Raw genomic sequence first — 18,652 nt, 5'->3', positions numbered from 1 at the left:
TCTGAAAAGTGTAAGCCAAGGACAGTGTGCATGCTTGGCATGTGCGAGACCTTGGGTTCCATCCCTAAGCACAGGAAGGAAGAAAGGATGGAGGAAAGGAGGGGAGGGAAAGGGGAGATGGAAGGAAGAGTAAACAGAGGTGGGAAGGAAGAAGGGGGGCAGAGAGAGAGAGAGAGAGAGAGAGAGAGAGAGAAGAGAATGGAAGAGAAGGAGGGATGGGAGAAGAGAGAGGGCAGAGGTGAAGGAAAGAGAGTAGTGATGGAGACACGGAGGGAAAAGGGAAAGGAAAATGAAGCGAGAGAAGGAAGAAAAGGAAGAAAGGACAGGTGGACCAAACTTTGGTCCATCTTCCTAAACCCAGAGCTTAAGGAAGACCTAATAGGCCAACAGGGTGCCCCAGACTGTGAGAACCTGAGGGATGGGGAACAGACAGACACTGGAACAAGGGAAGAGAGCCTGGGTAGATGGAACTTGCTTTTCCTGTCCCCTTCCCGCCTCCAGGCCCACCTTGATCTTGGAGCCAGCAGTACTGGGGCGGCCCTTCTTGTCTACGTCCAGCTTCTCAGGAAAGAGCATCCGTAGGAAGGCCCTAGGCAGGAGAGGGGATGGATGGGAGTGAAGACATTACCCTGGGACATCTTTCTGCGCTCAGAGTTGGAGGGGCTGTTTTTGTGCTAGGGTGAAACACGGGGTTCCCTCTGAAGGTGGACAGGGGCTATGAGCTTAGCATTGCCTTTTGGGTCTCTTGATTTATCTGCACTTTTTAGTCTTACTGTATGATAGTAGCAACTCACACAGTGCAGAGTTAAATTAAGCAGAGACATGTGCAAACTGTGGGGGTACACACTTGTCATCCCAGCATTCAGTGCATGGAAGGAGAAGGATCAGAAGTTTAAGTCCATCCTGAGCTACATAGCGGGTTTAAGGCCAGCTTGGGTTATACAAGATTAAAACAACAACAACAACAACAACAACAACAACAACAACAACAGAAACAGCAACAACAACAACCCAAAACAAACCAAAACTAAAACCAAAAACCAAAAACCAAACAAAACCCAAAAATCCCCAAGGCCGTTCAATCTATATAGCCCTAGGTGTCTTGGAATTCACTATATAGACCAGGCTGATCTCGAACTCATAGAGACATGCTTGCCTTTGCCTTCTGTGCTGGCACTAAAAGCATGCACTACCTGGGCTGGAGAGATGGCTCAGAGGTTAAGAGCACTTCCAGAGGTCCTGAGTTCAATGCCCAGCAACCACATGGTGGCTCACAACCATTTATAATGAGATCTGATGCCCTCTTCTGGCTTGCACGTGTACCTGCAGGCAGAGCACTGTATACATAGTAATAAATCTTTTTAGAAAAGCATGCACTACCATGCATGACATGAGAGAGATCCTGTCTAAAATAGTAACAACAACAACCACAACAACCACAACAACAACCAAGGGGCTGGGGGACAGCTTGGTAGCTGGTTGTCTTGCATGACCACAACCCTGGGTTCCATTTTCAGCACCACATACGCCAAGCACAGCCATGCATGCCAATAGTCTTTAGTACTGAGGAGGTCAGGGCATAATGGTCAGAGCCCTTGGTTATGTAGTGAGATCGAGGTTAGCCTAGGCTGCATAAGACCATATCTAAAACCAACCCAACCCAAATAAATAAACAAAGATAATATATCAACAGGAAAAGTACCTTGGCAACAGAGGCATGTCTCCTTCAAGCAGTCATCCTATATGTACATTTTTGAATACACACACACACACACACACACGTGTGCACAGCATTCATGGATTCTGGTGCATTCCTTTCATCCTAGCCTCCTGAGGCAAGTGGATCTCTGTGAGTTTGAGAACAACCTGGTCCATATAGCAAGTTCCAGGCCAGTCAGAGACACATAGCAAGCCCTTGTCTTAACAAAACAAACCCCAAATAAGCCTTCCCTCAAATAGTAGAAATATGCACAGGGGCTGGGGATCAGGCTCAGTTGGTAACGTGTTTGCATGTAAACATGAAAATCCGTGAGTTCAAGCTCCAGAACCCATTTCTTGCTTCTAAGACTAGTTAGTACATGCTGATTCACGAGCCTTACCTGCATGCCTCCCTTTTTGCTTACTGATTGATTTACACAGGGTCTTTGTGTGTGTGTGTGTGTGGGGGGGTACATTTGGCTGGAGGTCAAAGGGCAACTGTTGAGTGTCTCCTGCCTTTTCAACTTGAGATTGAGTCTCTTCATAAGCCAGCCAGAGAGTTGAGAGATACTGCTTGTCTTTACCTACCATTTAGCCATAGGCCTGTTTGACAATTGAGCCTCACACTATATATACTGTACACACACACACACACACACACACACACACACACACACACACACACACCCTTCAAGTGATGGGATGACAAGTGTATGATATCACACCTGGTTTTCTGCCATACTGGGGAATGGAATCAAGAATTTCCTGCATATCAGGCAAGAAATCTACCACCCGAGCTACATGCAAGCCCCTCTCCTCCTGAGGCAGGGTTTCACGGAGCCCAAGATGGTCCTGAATTCACTGTATAGTAGAGAATCCCTTCCCACTTCCAGCTTCTGAGTGCACAACCATGTCTTGTTTATACTGTAGTAGGGGAGGAAACCCCGGGCTTGCCTAGCATACCAACTGAGCTATGTCCCCAGCCCTGTAATGTGTTTCCATTTTGCTTAAAGGGCAACCGTCCAGGCACTTGACTATTGGGGTTGAATGGGGGACGCACTATGGATGAGACATGAAAGGAACTGAACCCAGGGGCTTCTCTTGGGGAGGGACCGAAAGTCAGAGGAGGGTTTGTTTCTCTTCTGTGTGCTGGGAGTTGCTTTTCTTTTTCTCTTCTGTCTTAGAACTGGAATCCAAGGCCTCACACTCTAGGGAAGCACTCATCACTGAGCTACACTCTCAGCCTTCAGAGTGTTAGATCTTCACTCCATGGCCACAAAGTCCACATCCATGGCTAAGCTCTGGAGAAGACGCGGTAGTTCCCAGGCCTTCATCCCTCTGGACGTTCTGCCCAGAGGCCACATAGGACTACTCACTGGTCACTGGACTGCATCAGCTCTATAAGGTCGGAAAATAGCACATCTCGATTTCGCTCACAGAAGCCACTGACATCATAGGAGACCTGGAGGGGAGACAGCATTGAGGGTCAGTGAGGAGAAAAAAGAGTTTCATGTGAGTCAGGGCAGGTGGCCAGGGATCCTGTGGGACCTGCTCAGGGGTGAGAGGACTTGGGGTTATGTACACAGTTAGAAGAAATCTGTGATTCTGAATAGTAGGTTGGGATCTGTTGTTTGGGGCCTGGCTCGCCAGAAGCGTGATGTTCAGTTGACGCTGGGAGATGAAGGCTGGGGTTGGCAGCAAGGGGAGATGCCCAGGTTGAGGTCAGGGCTGAAGTTTTGACCAGTAGCAAGGAGAGGTGGGAAGTTAAGAGGCCAAACTTAAGGGTTAGAGAGCTGCAGCTAGGACAGGTCCCTGGGTGCTGCTGGTGAGATTAGGGCATCCGTCCTAGCATGTGGAGTCCTGAAATGGATGTTGGCTGTCTTCCCCAGTGACTCTTTACATTTATTTATTTATTTATTATTTATTTATTTATTTATCTATTTATTTATAGAGGGTCTCTCACTGAACCTTGATCATTATCTATGCTGGCTGGCCAATAAGTCCCAGGGAACCCCCGCCCCCACCCCCCTCCAAGCTGCCAGCGCTGGTGCAAGTCATCTGGACTCAGGTCCTTATGCTGGTAATTTTATTGATCTATCTCCTTAGCTCCAGAATATTTTTGCTTGTTTTTGAGACAGGGTCTCACTGCGTAGTAGCCCTGACTGGCCTGGAATTCACTTCGTCGACCAGGCTGGCTGCCTGGCACTCACAGAAATCTGCCTGCCTCTGCCTCTGGAAGGCTGGAGCTAAAAGGCTGATGTCAAACTCCCTATATAGATATAGCCAAGGGTGGCCCTAAACATCTGCTCTTTATGCTTCTATTTCCCAAGTGCTGGGATTAGAAGTGTGTGTGGCTGTCATGGGGCCAGGGGGTGGTTTGAAATCTTGGCAGTAGATTTTTGGGGAAAGGGCCTTCAGGAAGGAAGGTGGGCTGAGGTTGCCTTTTTTTTTTTTTTTTTTTTCTCGAGACAGGCTTTCTCTGTGTAGCCTTGGCTGTCCTGGACTCGCTTTGTAGACCAGGCTGGCTTCAAACTCACAGTGATCCTCCTGCCTCTGCCTCCCGAGTGCTGGGATTAAAGGCGTGAGGCGTGCGCCACCACGCCCTGGCCGGGTTGCTATTATTAGTGGGATTTTTTAGCGGTCTTGCTCCCAGCTTTGGTAGCCCTGGCTGAGGAACACAGATAGTAATACCTCGGAGGACATCTGGGAGTATTTTCTACCCTTGCTGAGGTTGTGGGAACAGTCAGGAAACTCCTGGGAAGGTGGCTATAGCTTGGATCAGAAACTAGGGGGTTCCTGTAGCCTCTGGTAGGGGTGAGGTAAATAAGCTCCGGCCCATTTTGTTTGTTTGTTGCGGGTCTGGGGAACTGCGGGTCGGGTTTCTGTGAGAGGGTTAGAGCTCATATTGTATATTAGGGTATGTGTGCCAGCATAGAAAAGCCGTGTTGTCCCAGTTCGGTTCCATTTGTCTCGTTCGTTAGGAGCTGCTTGCTAATTGGGTAAACTGTAATTAGAGGCAGGGTTGTGTCTGCAGCCCTGGCTGAGGGGAACATGAGGCACATGCTCAAGCGATTTGGGGGACAGTCTTGTGGGCCACAGGGACGGTCCCTGCTTCTGGTCAGCAGGGGGCATTCTGGAGGAGGAACGTGGTCCGAAGAGTAGGAAGTTTGCAACCGGAACTGGGATTTATGAGGAGGCGCCCACCCGGAAGGGAGTTCCACGCACTTTGCCTGCGTAATGATGGATGACGAAACCCGCGCTCCAGCTGTTGAAGTGTTCGTGGGTGCCCACTGCCGCTTGCAGCTTTTGCAACAGGGTCTGGTCCGCGCCGCCACCAGTGGCGTGCATCGTGGCGCACACGTCGTCTAGCACGCTCATGATACCTGGCGGGTTCTGAGAGGAGTAGGGGGTCCGCCTCAGCCTGTCTGGGGTCCTCCCTGACTGAACTGGGGGCTTTTAGGGGACTCCTAAATGCAAGTTCAAATGTGATGGCTTTCTCTCCTCTTTCTTGTCCCGTTCCCCTCCCCCACACCATCCTCATTTTCCCTCCCCCCCCCCCCCCCCCCCCCCCCCCCGGGCAGGCAGGGAATCCATGTCTCTTTTCCTTCCCTACTCTGGTATCACTTGAAAGGATCTCCGCGACCCTGAAAATGTTACCTATGGGAATATTTGTTGAGTGAATAAAAGAAAGGCGAATAGGTAGGCAGAAGAATCAGTGGGTGGGGTGGCTGGAAGATATTTCAAGTATGCATGTCCCCCTAGGATAGCATAAACCCTTTCCAGGTACACTGGTTCAGCTCTGGAGTCCGGTGAGGTGAGATGCCCCCCTCCTAAAGTCAGCTCAGTCCTCACCAGCTTGTTTTCGATGAGGTCACACACGACTTTGTTGTTGAAGTATTCAATGGGGGTCCAACGGATGCCTTCTTGCACGTACTCCTCCTGGAGGTGGGGCAGATAAGACAGTGTGGAGCCTGCTTCTCCCCCCCCCCCCACCCCCGTCCCCACTGATCTACAGCAGGAGCTGTAAATAAATATTCCATTGCTCTCATTCCTTTCTAGATCAAATCTGTTTTGTGACATCTCCTACAGGACCCAGCAGAATCAGGGACATTTGCAAACATTATAAGGGGCTCAGTAAGACCCTATATGGGCTTTGGGTTCTTTTTATTCTATTTCTTTGAGAAAGGTCTCATGTAGGCCAGGCTGCCCCTGAACTCAATACATTAGTCAAGGATAGATTTGGCATGCCTCCACCTCCTGGGTGTTGGGATGACAACTGTGCCATCACACCTGGTTTATACTGTTCTGGGGATGAAACCCAGGGCTTTATGTGTGGGAGGCAAGCCATTCTACCCACTGAATTACATCTCTAGCCTGGGCTCTTCTAAAACGTATGTATGTATTTATTTATACTTGGTTTTTCAAGTCAGTGTTTCTCTGTGTAGCCTTGGCTGCCCTGAACTCTCTTTGTAGACCAGGCTGGCCTCTAACTCACAGAGATCTGCCTGCCTCTGCCTCCTGAGTGCTGGGATTAAAGGCGTGTGCCACCTCGCCTGGCTGTAAAATTTATTTAAGATCAGTTTTTCATTGCCTTTGCTTTGTATGACCACCTCTAAAATAAGCTATTTGCCCCTGAATTCTTGCCTCAAGCTCTGCATTTAAGACAGAGGTGAAATGAAAGTAGATTTATTTTTTTTTTCCGGATGCTGGGCTTGGAACCCAGCAAGCCAGGCTACTCTACCTCTGAGCTGTACTCTCAAGAGTCCTTGGCAGATATTTCAATGTTACTCCTGGCTCTCTACCCATGTGTCAAACAGTACCCAGAACAAACAACTTTCTTCCTCTTTTTTTCCTAATATTCTTTTGTTGTTGTTGCTGTTTGATTTTCTTTCTTTTCCTCCTCCTCCCCCCCCCCCTTTCTTTTTTCTTTCTTGAGATAGGGTCTCTCTATGTAGTCCTGGCTGTCCTAGAGCTGTCTATGTAGATCAGGCTGGCCTTGAATTTACAGATCCACCTCCCTCTGCCTTTTAAGTGAGTGCTGGGATTAAAGGAGTTCACTGCTACATCCAGCTCCATTTTTTTTTCAAGATGGGTTCTCACTAGACATCCCTGCCTCATCCTCCTGAAAGGTGGGATTACAGGCATGCACTGCACTATCATGTCCTCCCTCCCCGCTCCTATCCTGGGGTGCTCCTAAACTCAATATGTAGCCAAGGATAATAACCTTGAACTCCCAACCCTCCTGCCTTCACCTCCTGAGTGCTGGGATGACAAACATGTACCACTATGTCCAGTGTATGCCCCTGGGGATGGAACTCAAGGTTTCGTGTGTGCTAGGCAAGTGCTCTCTACCAACCGAGCGACATCCCTAGCCTCTCCTTTCCTCTTTATAAAGTGATTATGTCTGGTATTTTGTTATAATAGCAGGAAGCTGACTCTAATACACTAAGCAGAGAGAGGTGGGAATGGATTTGTGTGTGGGGTCCCCGGTGGCTTAGCCATCCTTACGCTCCAGTCTTCTGTCGTTTGGCTGTCCTGCCTACCTGCTCTGCCTTCAGGGTGAGCTCAATAAAAATCTGTTGTAGCTTTTCATTGACGAAGTTGATGCAGAACTGCTCAAAGCCATTTTTCTGTGGATGAGAGGGAAGTGTGGGCTAGGCCAGCGTCTCTGGCAAACACTGGGTCAGCCCAGGGTGACAGGCAGAATAGGGTTGGGTTGAGGACAGAATAGGGTCAGGAGGTCAAGGGCCAAACCTGGAAGATCTCAAAGCCGTAGATGTCAAGCACACCAATGCTGTACTCTTCCTGAGGCTTCTGCATAGCGCGGTTGATGGCCTATGGGCAAGTGGAAATGGGGCAAGTGGGCATGTGGCTAAGCCCATGCCCCTGGTCATCACTTCTTGTTATGTATTGAAAACTGCTTTTTGGGCTGGAGAGATGGCTCAGAGGTTAAGAGCACTGTCTGCTCTTCCAAAGGTCCTGAGTTCAAGTCCCAGAAACCACATGGTGGCTCACAGACATCTATACTGAGATCTGGTGCCCTCTTCTGGTGTTCAGGTGAAACACTGTATACATAATAAATAAGTAAACCTTAAAAAAAAAAAAAAAAAGAAAGAAAACTGCTTTACCCCCCCTAATTTGTGTGTGTGTGTGTGTGTATGTATGTATGTACATTTATGGTGTTGGACATAGAACCCCAGGACATCATGAATTTTATCACCGAATAACATCTTCCATTATTATGGAAATTTTAAAAAAGGGAAACAATTAAGGAGAAAATGGGAGGGAGGGAGGAAACAAGGGATGGGATAACAATTGAGATGTAATATGAATAAATTAATAAAATATATTAAAAAAAGAAAAAAAAGGAAACATTAAAGAAGTCACTATATATAAAATACTCCCCTCAAAAACAAAACAAAAACCAAAAAACCACATGGTGGAAGGAGAGAACCAAGTCCCTCAAGCTGACCTCTGACATCCACACACGTTTCAGCATGCATACACATATGCACACAAAGTAAATAAATGTAATAAAAATGTATTTATTTATTTATTTGGTTTTTCGAGACAGGGTTTCTCTGTGTAGCCTTGGCTGTCCTGGACTCACTTGGTAGACCAGGCTGGCCTCGAACTCACAGAGCTCCACCTGCCTCTGCCTCTCGAGTGCTGGGATTAAAGGCGTGCGCCACCGTGCCGGGCTCTGTAATAATGCTGTAATGCTGTCCATTCTTTTGATAGAACTCACATCCTCACGCTTAAAAAGCAAACCCTTTACCAACTGAGGTCTCTCCCCAGACCCTAGTTTAAAAAAATACTGGGCGTAGTGGTGCCCACCTTTATTCCCAACACTCAGGAGGCAGAAGAGGGCCAATGTGAGTCTGAAGCCAACCTGACGCACAAGGAAAGTTTCAGGCTGGGCTCCATAGTGAGATCCTATCTCAGAATAATAAGTAAATAAAGAAAAAAAAAAATAGGGTCATTCTATGTAGCCCAAACTGGTCTTAAACTCATAATCTTTGTGCCTCAGGCTCCTGAGTGCTCGGACTCCAGGCGTGCACCCCCCGCCCCATGTCTGGCCGCACTAAGTGTTATGTGTTTGTTAGTACTGTGATTATCATTGGCTCTGAACATGTAATGTTCCCTTTCACTCACTCCACCCAACCCCATGCCTATCCCTTCATCTCCTTGACAACCATCACGGTTCTCAAATGCACCCACCCCTCTCTATACCTATGGCCATGATGGGACCAGGAAGGCTTAACAGTCCCGCCATTTGCAGGTTGCCCAAGCTGAAAGCTGCACTTCACCTCCTCAGGAATTGGTGAGCTGGGAGTAAAGCCTATATTCCCACTGGTCTCTTCAAATGCCGTGGGCTTGTTAGGCACCAGACATCTGGGAGACTTCCCAATACTGGTCCCGCTCACCTCCACCAGGAAGTCGAAGAGTCTGGAGTAGAGTCCCTTGGCCAGTGCATCACGAGTGTAGGCTGCCTGTTCCACATTGAGGGTCACGTCAATGGACTCACTGCGTCCGCCCCATTTGCTGTCCATCTTACGGCTGGTCAGCTTCTCTTGCAGCCTCCCACTGTCTATGCCCAGCAGGTAGGCTGGGAAGGCCAAGACTGCCAGGCCAGAGCAAAAGGAAGCAGCTGGTCAGGCTCTGAGGACATAGCTTTCCCAAGAGACACCCAGCATGGTTCCCTTGGGATCTGAAGCGGGAGGAAGCAGTCCTGCTGCGTGAGCCTGACACCCAGCTCTCTACACCGCCCACACTCACGATCTGCGCTCTCCACACGGGCATAATTCCCTTCTTCACAGAAGCTGATGTTGCCCAGATGCAGGATCCCTGCCACGAGCTGCAAGACAAGCTGCTGCACGCTGGTCGGAATCCCAATGACTTGCATGGCACTCTGCGGGCAAGACAGGGACAGCACATGCCACCAGAATTAGACTCCTGGGCCCACGGCACAGACTTAGGGGAGACGAGACGCTGGGATGACTGGTCCTGCTTTGTGTGTGCTAGCGATGTGTGTCGTGCTAGGCATGTGTGTTCACGTATGTCTGTGGAGGCCAGAGGTCAACCTTGGGTGTCATTTCTCGGGTACCATCTACCTTGTTTTCCTCATTGGACTGGAAACTGACAAGTAGGCCAGGCTGGCTGACTAGTGAACCCCAGCAGTTTTGCCTGGGCCTTGATAGCACTGGGTTTATAAGGAGGTACCATCATGCCTGGCTTTTTAATTTTTTTTTTTTTTTAACATCAGTGCTGGGTGTTGAACTTGCATGGAAAGAACTGACCAAAACATCTCCCCAGCTGCCTGATTTGCTCTGTGTGTGTGTGTGTGTGTGTGTGTGTGTGTGTGTGTGTGCCTGTGTGTGCATTGGTGTTTGTGTATGTGTGCATGTGTGTGAGTACACATGTATGTGTGAATGTGGGTATACTTTAAGGCCAGGCCAGAGATTTACATTGGGTGTATTCTTCTATTGCTCTCCAAGTTAAAAAAAATTGTGAGAAAGACGTGTGTGTGTGTGTGTGTGTGTGTGTGTGTGTGTGTGTGCATGCATTGGTGTTTGTGTATGTGTGCATGTGTGTGAGGGGAGGTCAGAGGACAATCTGCAGCTGTCTGTCCTCGTTTTTTCCACTTAGTCTGAGACACACTCTTTCTGCTGCTGCATTAGCTAGGCTAGCTGGTCCATGGGCTATCCTGTCGCACTGTCTCATTCTCCACAGAAGCACTGCGATTACACACACTTGTGCTGCCACCTCCAGCTTTTATGTGGGTTCAGGAAATCCGAACTCAGGTCACCAGGCCTGCACTCCAAGTGCTTTTTTCTTTTTTAACCTTCTGAACCTTCTCCCCAGATCTCTACCTTATTTATTTATTTTTTCTATTAACTAATTTATTTATTCACTTTATAGCCTGTTTGAAGCTCCCTCCCTTCTCTCCTCCCAGTCCCACCCTCACATCCCCTCCCCCATTTGCTCCTCCCCTTCTCTTCAGAGAAGGTAAGCTGCCCCACCCCCACCCCCATGCCCCGCATGGGTACCAACCCAACCTGGCACATTAAGTAATTAATATCAGGACTTAGCACATCCTCTCCTGCTGAGGCATGCAAAGCAGCAGCTATAAGAAAGGGATCCAGACACAGTCAGCAGAGTCAGTGACAGCCCCCACTCCATGTAAGGGGACCCACATGAAGACCAAGCTGCATATATGTGTAGGGGGCCTAGGTCCAGCCCATGCATTTTCTTTGGTTGGTGGTTTAGTCTCTGTGAGCCCCCATGGGCCCAGATTAGTTTACTCTGTAGGTCTTCTTGGGGTGTCCTAGACAATTCCGGCTCCCTTAACCCTTCCCCTCAATCTTCTACAATACTCCTCCAGCTCCGCCTATTGTTTGACAATGGGCCTCTGCATTTGTTTCCATCAGCTGCTGGTTGAAGCCTCTCAGAAGGCAGTTATACTAGGCGGCTGTCTGATTGTTCCTGGGGCTAGCAGGCCTCCTTGGGAAGAAAGGCAGGGCCTCTGGCTCACAGGATGGAGTTGGATATTGTTGGGGCTAGCAGGTGTCCTCTCTACCTTATTTTTGAGACAGTGTTTCTTTTACTAGTCCTGAAGCTAACTTATTTGACCAGACCAGATGGCCAGTGGACCCCAGGATTCACAGCCTGTCTCTGCGGCCCCAGGGCTGGGGTATATGCATGTGCTGCCGTACTCACCTTTTTAATGTGGGTTTTGGGGATTGAACTCAGGTCCCTATGCTTGTAAAGTCGGCACTTTACCCACTGAGCCATCTCCTTGGCTCCAGGATCTGCCCTTTTCATCCATTTGATGCGTAACCTTGGAAAAGCGTCTACACCTTTCTGTGCCTCAGTTTCCTGATTTGTAATACGAAAACGTTCCCTAGGGGCTGGAGTGGTGGTTGGTGCTCACCAGGGTCTCATTGAAGTCACTCCGGTCATCAGTGCCTTCCACTTTGTAGGTGTCTGATTGGTTGAGGTAGTAATAGTAGTCTGGTGTCATAAGTCCTAGGTTTTGCTGCTGCTCCTGGGAGGCTCCTTCCAGAAGCTGGAGGGGGTGGGGGGAGGGGGGAGTGGAAGGTCAGGCCCTACCCTTCCACACATAGCCCTTTCCACGTTCTCTTTTCTCCATTCCTGGGATCCAGGTGGGCCTCCCTCTGCCTCCAGCCCCACCGCCCCCTCCCCCGCACCTGGTAGTAGATGTGGAAATTCCTCTCGTTCTCGTTCTGCATGACCACACGAGACTTCTCCAGCAGGAAGTTGGAGATCTTGCCTCCATCGGGTTCTCCGCCTCGGCTGAACTGGATCTCAAAGTACTTGCCCTGAATATCCCAGAGAGTCACTTTAATTCCTCCCTGAGTCCCAGGAGTACGGAAGGGGCAAGGATTACGGTCTCATGAGTCTGACCTCTCTTCTCCTTGTGACCTGAATTTGTCTTTCTCTTGCTTCCACTCACTAATTTTGTATTTGTGTGTGTGTGTGTGTGTGTGTGTGTGTGTGTGTGTGTGTGTGTCATGTGGCTTGCATCAAGGTGAACACGTACTTGTCTGAGGACAACTTGTGGGAGCTGGTTCTTTATCATGTAGGCTTAGGTCGCCAGGCTCGGTGGCAAGCATCTGCCGAGTCATCTTGCTGACTGGCCACTCGCTTACTGATTTAGCTTGCTGTTTTCACCAGCGTCTTTTCTCTAGTGTGTGCAGACTCTATGGGACCAGGAATAGCTCATCCATCCCCTATGATGCTCTAAGTCCCCGCTAACTGCACTCTGTGCTCATCTCAAGTCCTCCCGACACCTTTCGGAGGATTCCATGTTTCTTTTGTACTATGTTTCATGGGTGCGCGCAAGGGTGGGCGTGCGCCTCTGTAGGTAGATGTGTGTGTGTATATGGGTATGGAGGCCAGAGTTGACACTAGATGTTTTCTTCAACTGCTCTCACCTTAAACATCAAGGGAAGAACTCTTAAACCCAAAGCTTGAAGACTTGGCTAGTGTTAGCTACCCACTTTGCTCTAGGAATCTTCTGCCTCCGCTTCTCCTGTGCTGGGGATCTGAATTCTGGTCCTCATACTCTTAAGTGCTGAGCCATGACTCCAGCCCCTCCACTTTACTCCTCCTCCTCTTCCTCCTCCTTCTCCTCCTCCTCCTCCTTCTTAAGACAGGGTTTCTCTATGTAGCCTTGACTGTCCTGGACTCGCTTTGCAGACCAGGCTAGCCTTGAACTCACAGCGATCTGTGCGCCACCACCGCCCGGCTCCACTTTACTTCTTGAGACAAAGATCTCACAATGAATCTGACTGGCTAGACCCAATGGCCAGAGTGTTTCTGGGTCGTTCTGTCTGTATCTCTTAGTGTCAGAATTATAAGTATATGCTATCATATTCAGCTTTTTTGTTTTGTTTTGTATTGTTTTGTTTTTTTCCAGACAGGGTTTCTCTGTGTCGTCTTGGCTGTCCTGGACTCACTTTGTAGACCAGGTTGGCCTGAAACTCACAATAGTCCACCTGCCTGTGCCTTGAGTGCTGGGATTAAAGGCGTGCGCCACCACACCTGGCTCATATCCAGCTTTTACATGGCTATTAAGGATTAAATTAATATACTGCTTGAGTAGCTCCAGGTTCAGTGGAAGACCTTGTCTCAAAAAATAAGATGGAGGGATTGTAGCTATAGTTTAAGAGTTAAGAGCACTGCTCTTCAGAGGACCTGGGTTCTATGTCCAGCACCCACATGTCTACCCAAAATTGTCTGTTACTCCAGTTCCAGATATTTTAATGCCCTCTTCTGGTCTCCAAGGGTACCATGCACTCATGTGGTACACAGACAAACATTAAAAAATTTCGTTACATACAAAATAAATACTAATAAAAATAATGGTAAGTTGGTGAGCTATACTAAGCTATACATGCATGCACGCACACACAAAAGAAACATGGATGGGGAGATGGCTCAGTGAGTAAAGTACTGGCCACACGTGCGTGTGTGTGTGTGTGTGTGTGTGTGTGTGTGTCTGAGCGCGCGCATGTCTGTACAGGTGATGTATGTTTGTGCATGTATGTGTGTACTAGGGTATGTGCATTGTTTGCATGCATGTGTATGTGTGCATGTGTGTGTGTGTGTGTGTGCTTGTCTGTACAGGTGTGTGCTGGGTGTGTAGAGAGAGCAAGTGCTCATGCAAGGACATAGTGACTCACAAAGCGGCTGGAGTTGTTGTTGCGCACGGTCTTGGCATTGCCGAAAGCCTCAAGCAGTGGGTTTGACTGTAGGATGATGTCTTTGACATGCTAGGGGTAGAGCCAGATAGAAAGAGATCAGTCTGGGTCAGATGGGTGTAACTGGGGAGACCCCACATGTCCTTCCATTCGTGTCTTACCTGGACCTTGTCTCCCCCACCAGACACCTTGGAGATGTAGCCCATGATGTACTTAGCGGCCACTGTCTTCCCAGCTCCGCTTTCCCCACTGGAGGTGATGGGGAGAAGGAATGATTAGTGGCAGGGATAGGGAAAGACCTTTTCTTTCTTTCTTTTTGTTTTGTTTCGTTAAGACAGGGTTTCTCTGTATAGCCCTGGCTGTCCTGAAACTCTCTTTGTAGATCAGGCTGGCCTTGAACTCACAGAGATCTACCTGCCTTTGCCTCCTGAGTGCTGGGATTAAAGGCATGGGCCACCACACCTGCCTGGAAAGACCTTTTCTAATGCCTAGTCATTCATTAATTCGCACATTTATTCGTTCTTTTGCTGAGTACCCACAGGGGACTAGCCCCAGGGATTCAACATGAACAAGAAAGATTTTTTTTAAAGTCCCTGCCCCAGGGGATAGAGCGATGGCTTAACGGCTAAAAGCACTTGTTACCCTTGTGGAATACCTGGGTTTGCTTCTCAGCACCTACATGGTGCTAATTGCCACCTGAAATTCCAGTTCCAAGTGATTCAATACTCTCTTCTGGCCTCTGGGAGCACCAGGCATGTAGTGCATGGATATGCGTGAATATGCATGCATGCAAAACATGCACACACTTAAATAGATTTATTTTAAAAGTTATTTTGAGTCAGAGTTTCTCTGTGTACCCTTGGGTGTCCTGGACTACGTTTGTAGACCAGGCTGGCCTTGAACTCACAAAGATCCACCTGCTTCTGCCTCTTCGAGTGCTGGGATTACAAGTGTGTGCCATCTGGCCTGGCTAAAAAATAAGCAGTAAAATTTTAAAAATTAAAAAAAAAATGCAAAAAAAAAAAAAAAAGAAAAAGAAAAAAAAAGCCGGGCGTGGTGGCGCACGCCTTTAATCCCAGCACTCGGGAGGCAGAGGCAGGCGGATCGCTGTGAGTTCAAGGCCAGCCTGGTCTACAAAGTGAGTCCAGGACAGTCAAGGCTACACAGAGAAACCCTGTCTCGAAAAACCAAAAAAAAAAAAAAAATGCTTTCTCCCTCCCAAAAAACAGAGACTGGTGAGATGGCTCAGTAGGTAAAGGTGCTTGCTGCCAAGCTGAGTTTGGTGGAAGCAGAGATCTGATTCCTGAAAGTTGTCCGCTGATCTTTACACTTGCACTGTGGCATATGGCATCCCGAATAAATAGAAATAAATAAATAGATATAATTTAAAAATCCCTTGGGCTGGGAAGATGGCTCAGCACCTGTTTCCAAGCCTGACGACCTGAGTTCAAAACCCTGAGACGGTGGAAGGAGAGACCTGACACTAGGGAATTGTCTTCTGACTTCTACATGCACTGGCATGCATGAACCCACACACATACACATAGTAAGAAATAAAATGTACTTTAAAAATACCCACATTTATTTTACAAGTGTGTATGCATTATAACTGTGGCACATGTGTTTGTGGTGCATGTGCATATATTTATGTATTTGTGTGCCTATGTGCAGAGGCTGGAGGAGGACATCCGGTGTGCTGCTCCATCACGCTCTACCTTATTCCCTGGAGACAGGATCTCTCACTGAATCTGAAGCTAGGCTTGTGACCAGCAAACTACAGTAACATGCTTGTCTCAATCTCCCCCAGTTCCGGGGTTATAGGTATATGTATTTATGCCTAGTTTTTTTTTTTTTTTTTTTTTTTTACGTAAGTCTGAGAATTTGAACTCAGGTTCTCATCCTTTTTTTAAAAAAATGTTTTTAAAACGACTTATTTATTTATTTATTATTTATACAGTATTCTGCCTGCATATGTGCCTGCCTGCAAGAAGAGGGCACCAGCTCTCACTATAGATGGTTATGAACCAACATCTGTTGCTGGGATTGAACTCAGGACCTCTGGAAGAGCAGACAGTGTTCTTAACCTCCGAGCCATTTCTCCATCCCAGGTCCCCATTCGTGGACAGCAAACACTCTGACATGCTGAGCCATTCCCTCAGGCATGGAACTGATATTTCGGAGGCGCCAAACGGACAACAGTAAAATGAATAAATGTACCGTTGCCGGAGCACATCAGGAACGGAGGGATATAAGGAAAGTAGAACAGAGCAATAGGGACAGAGGGACAGCGCAGCAAGGTTTGTGAGTTCATGACAAGCCACCCTTGGTGGTAGTGTTTGAGGGCATGGCCTGGACAGAACGTCCCAGAATCCCTCACCCTGCTGTACCTGATAATGACACACTGGTTCTCACAGTCGATCAGCATATTCCGGTACATGTTGTCGGTGAGGGCATAGATGTGCGGGGGGTTCTCGTACTGGGCCTGATGGGGGAGGTCAGGTCTCACTCAGCCCAGAGCTGGAGGGCTCAGGGAATAGGTGTGGGAACACTTCCACTCTTCACCCCTGGACTCACCGCGCCCTGGTAGAGGTCAACTTCGCGGTCAGTGAAGTAGGGCATCTGCTTGAAGGGATTTACGGAGATCAGCACCGAGCCAATGTACGTCTTGAGAGGTGGTTAAGCATCATGCGATGGCTTGCTTTGCCTTTCAAATACTTCCTACCCCTGATTCTATGCTGACAAGACCTCCCGGGACCCCCTTTGCTTGGAGAGAGAGAGAGAGAGAGAGAAAGAGATGAGACGCTTGAATGGACCTTGAGTCTCTCAGAAAAGATGGCTGGATCCAGAAAGAGGGGAATGGGTGGCAGGGTTGCAACGGCAGCCACAACATCTTAAACCACAGCACTGCTGTTCCTTGATCTATCTTTCAATTTGCCCAATTCTTCTTCTTCCATTCCTTCATCATCCCCTCCAACCCTGGGCTGGGCTTTCACAGGCCATTTTGCACTGCCATTCCTTTGGCATCCTTCCCTGTTCCAGTACTCCGTCCTAATTGCTATTTTCCCAGCCGGCGTCCCTCCTGTCCCCCCCCCCCCCCCCCACTGTTTGGGATACAAATATGTAGTCGTCCATGAAGCGCTTGCGGAGGTTGCTCACAATGGCGTCCTCGGTGATCTGGGGCAGCAGCACCATGTCATCCACACCACTCTGCTTGACGTTGTGACTCTGCCAGTGGAAGCGCTCCTTGCTGCCCTGAAGATGGGGGTGGGGTGGGGTGTGTGGGATTGGAGTGAGCCTTTGCAAGAGAGCATGGTTAGTTAGGGCAATCTAGCTTACCTTCACCACTGATTTGAATTGTTCTTCCTCAGAGATCTCAGTAATGGCTGTGATTTGTTTGTTTGTTTTGAGACAGGGTTTCTCTGTGTATCCCTGGCTGTCCTGGAACTCTCTAGACCAGGTTGGACTCAAACTCAGAGATCGGCCTGCCTTTGCCTCCTGAATGCTTGGATTTTAAAGGCTTGCATCACCACTGCCTGGCAGTAATGGCTAGTTTTTGTTGTTGTTGTTTTGTTTTTGTTTTTTTGAGACAGGGTTTCTCTGTATAGCATCGGCTGTCCTGGACTCCCTTTTGTAGACCAGGCTGGCCTTCAACCTCAAGAGATCCACCTGCCTCTGCCTCCTGAGTGCTGGGATTAAAGGTGTGCACCACCATGACTGGCTTGTAGTGGCTAGTTTTAATTGTCAATTTGACACACTTTATAATCACTTGGTAAGAGACACAGTGAGGAACAGTCTAGATCAGTTTGGCCTGTGGCACATCTGTGGGAGATTGTCTTGATTATATTAATTGAAGTGGAAAGATCTGTTTGTTGTCCCCAGCCGCATTCCAGCCCTTCCCTTGGGAATTCTAGGCTAGCATTATACTAGTCCTTGTAGAGAGAGGGTTGGGTACAAGTGAACATGCATACAGTGTCTCTCTCTGCTCAGTCTCTGTCTCTCTCCTGGCTAGCCTGGGCCTCATGATGTAAAGCAGGGTAGCCTCTAATTCGTAGAGATTGGCCTGCTTTTGCCTCCCAAGTGCTGGGGTTAAAGGTGTGTCCCATCATGTCCGGCTCTCTGCTTTTGACTGTGGATGTGATCTAACTAGCTTATAGGCTCAATTTTCTTAACAATTATATTTTATTATAAGCTTATTAACTGAGCATACCTTACTTATAACTCAACTAACCTAAACAAAAGGAAAAGGAGATTAAAGAACATGATAATGAAACCTTAAGGATATCAGTTCTGAGGAACGATTATCCTGTCACAGTCAGCAGGATTTCTTCTGGAACCTGTCTCAACCGGAACCGGGAGCCTCAGCCAGAGCCCAGAGCCCTGAAGCCTTCCCTCGAGCCGTTCTCTCTAGGAACATCTTGAAGTGGAGTGATGAACAGCCAAAACTATCTCCAGCCTCCAGAACCGCAGCCCCCAGCTCCTGTTTTGGGCTCCTCTATATACCTCCCCCCCAGAGTCTGGTCATGGGTTTTCTTCAACTGGCAACAACCAAGCTCCCGCGCGAGGTGGTTCATCTTCTAGATTAACATCACCTGTTCTCTCACAAGTTCACTCCCCATCCCGTTCTTAGGCTTGTATCAAAAAACATATCCATCTCTCCTTCACTAGCTGCTTCAGGTCTCTGCCTTGACGGCCCCGCAATGATGGACCGTAGCCCGGAACTGTTTGCC

The 18,652-nt window shown here is 48.4% G+C and overlaps 1 protein-coding gene across 2 annotated transcripts in view; it reads right to left on the bottom strand.

Moving 5' to 3' along the window:
* The window catches only part of MYO1F (myosin IF), a 55,132-nt gene that overhangs the window by 17,372 nt on the left and 19,108 nt on the right, over window positions 1-18,652 (bottom strand). For both annotated transcript variants that reach the window (XR_014782174.1, XM_084797032.1), the window contains exons 2-16: window positions 17,040-17,177; window positions 16,500-16,589; window positions 16,313-16,407; window positions 14,087-14,174; window positions 13,908-13,997; window positions 11,910-12,041; window positions 11,633-11,767; window positions 9,478-9,610; window positions 9,126-9,322; window positions 7,453-7,533; window positions 7,242-7,328; window positions 5,551-5,637; window positions 4,924-5,091; window positions 3,075-3,160; window positions 508-589 (exon numbers count right to left, since the gene is read on the bottom strand). Coding sequence is in view for 1 of the 2 variants with exons in the window: in XM_084797032.1 (XP_084653158.1) it covers window positions 508-589; window positions 3,075-3,160; window positions 4,924-5,091; window positions 5,551-5,637; window positions 7,242-7,328; window positions 7,453-7,533; window positions 9,126-9,322; window positions 9,478-9,610; window positions 11,633-11,767; window positions 11,910-12,041; window positions 13,908-13,997; window positions 14,087-14,174; window positions 16,313-16,407; window positions 16,500-16,589; window positions 17,040-17,177 (1,689 nt within the window). In the remaining variant the exon portion in view is untranslated. The remainder of the gene's footprint in view (window positions 1-507; window positions 590-3,074; window positions 3,161-4,923; window positions 5,092-5,550; window positions 5,638-7,241; window positions 7,329-7,452; window positions 7,534-9,125; window positions 9,323-9,477; window positions 9,611-11,632; window positions 11,768-11,909; window positions 12,042-13,907; window positions 13,998-14,086; window positions 14,175-16,312; window positions 16,408-16,499; window positions 16,590-17,039; window positions 17,178-18,652) is intronic.

The sequence above is a fragment of the Acomys minous genome, assembly GCF_964271855.1.
Source record: "Acomys minous genome assembly, chromosome: 9".
In the NCBI taxonomy this organism is placed as follows: Eukaryota; Metazoa; Chordata; class Mammalia; order Rodentia; family Muridae; genus Acomys; species Acomys minous.
This window is presented reverse-complemented; position numbering and strand designations above follow the sequence as displayed.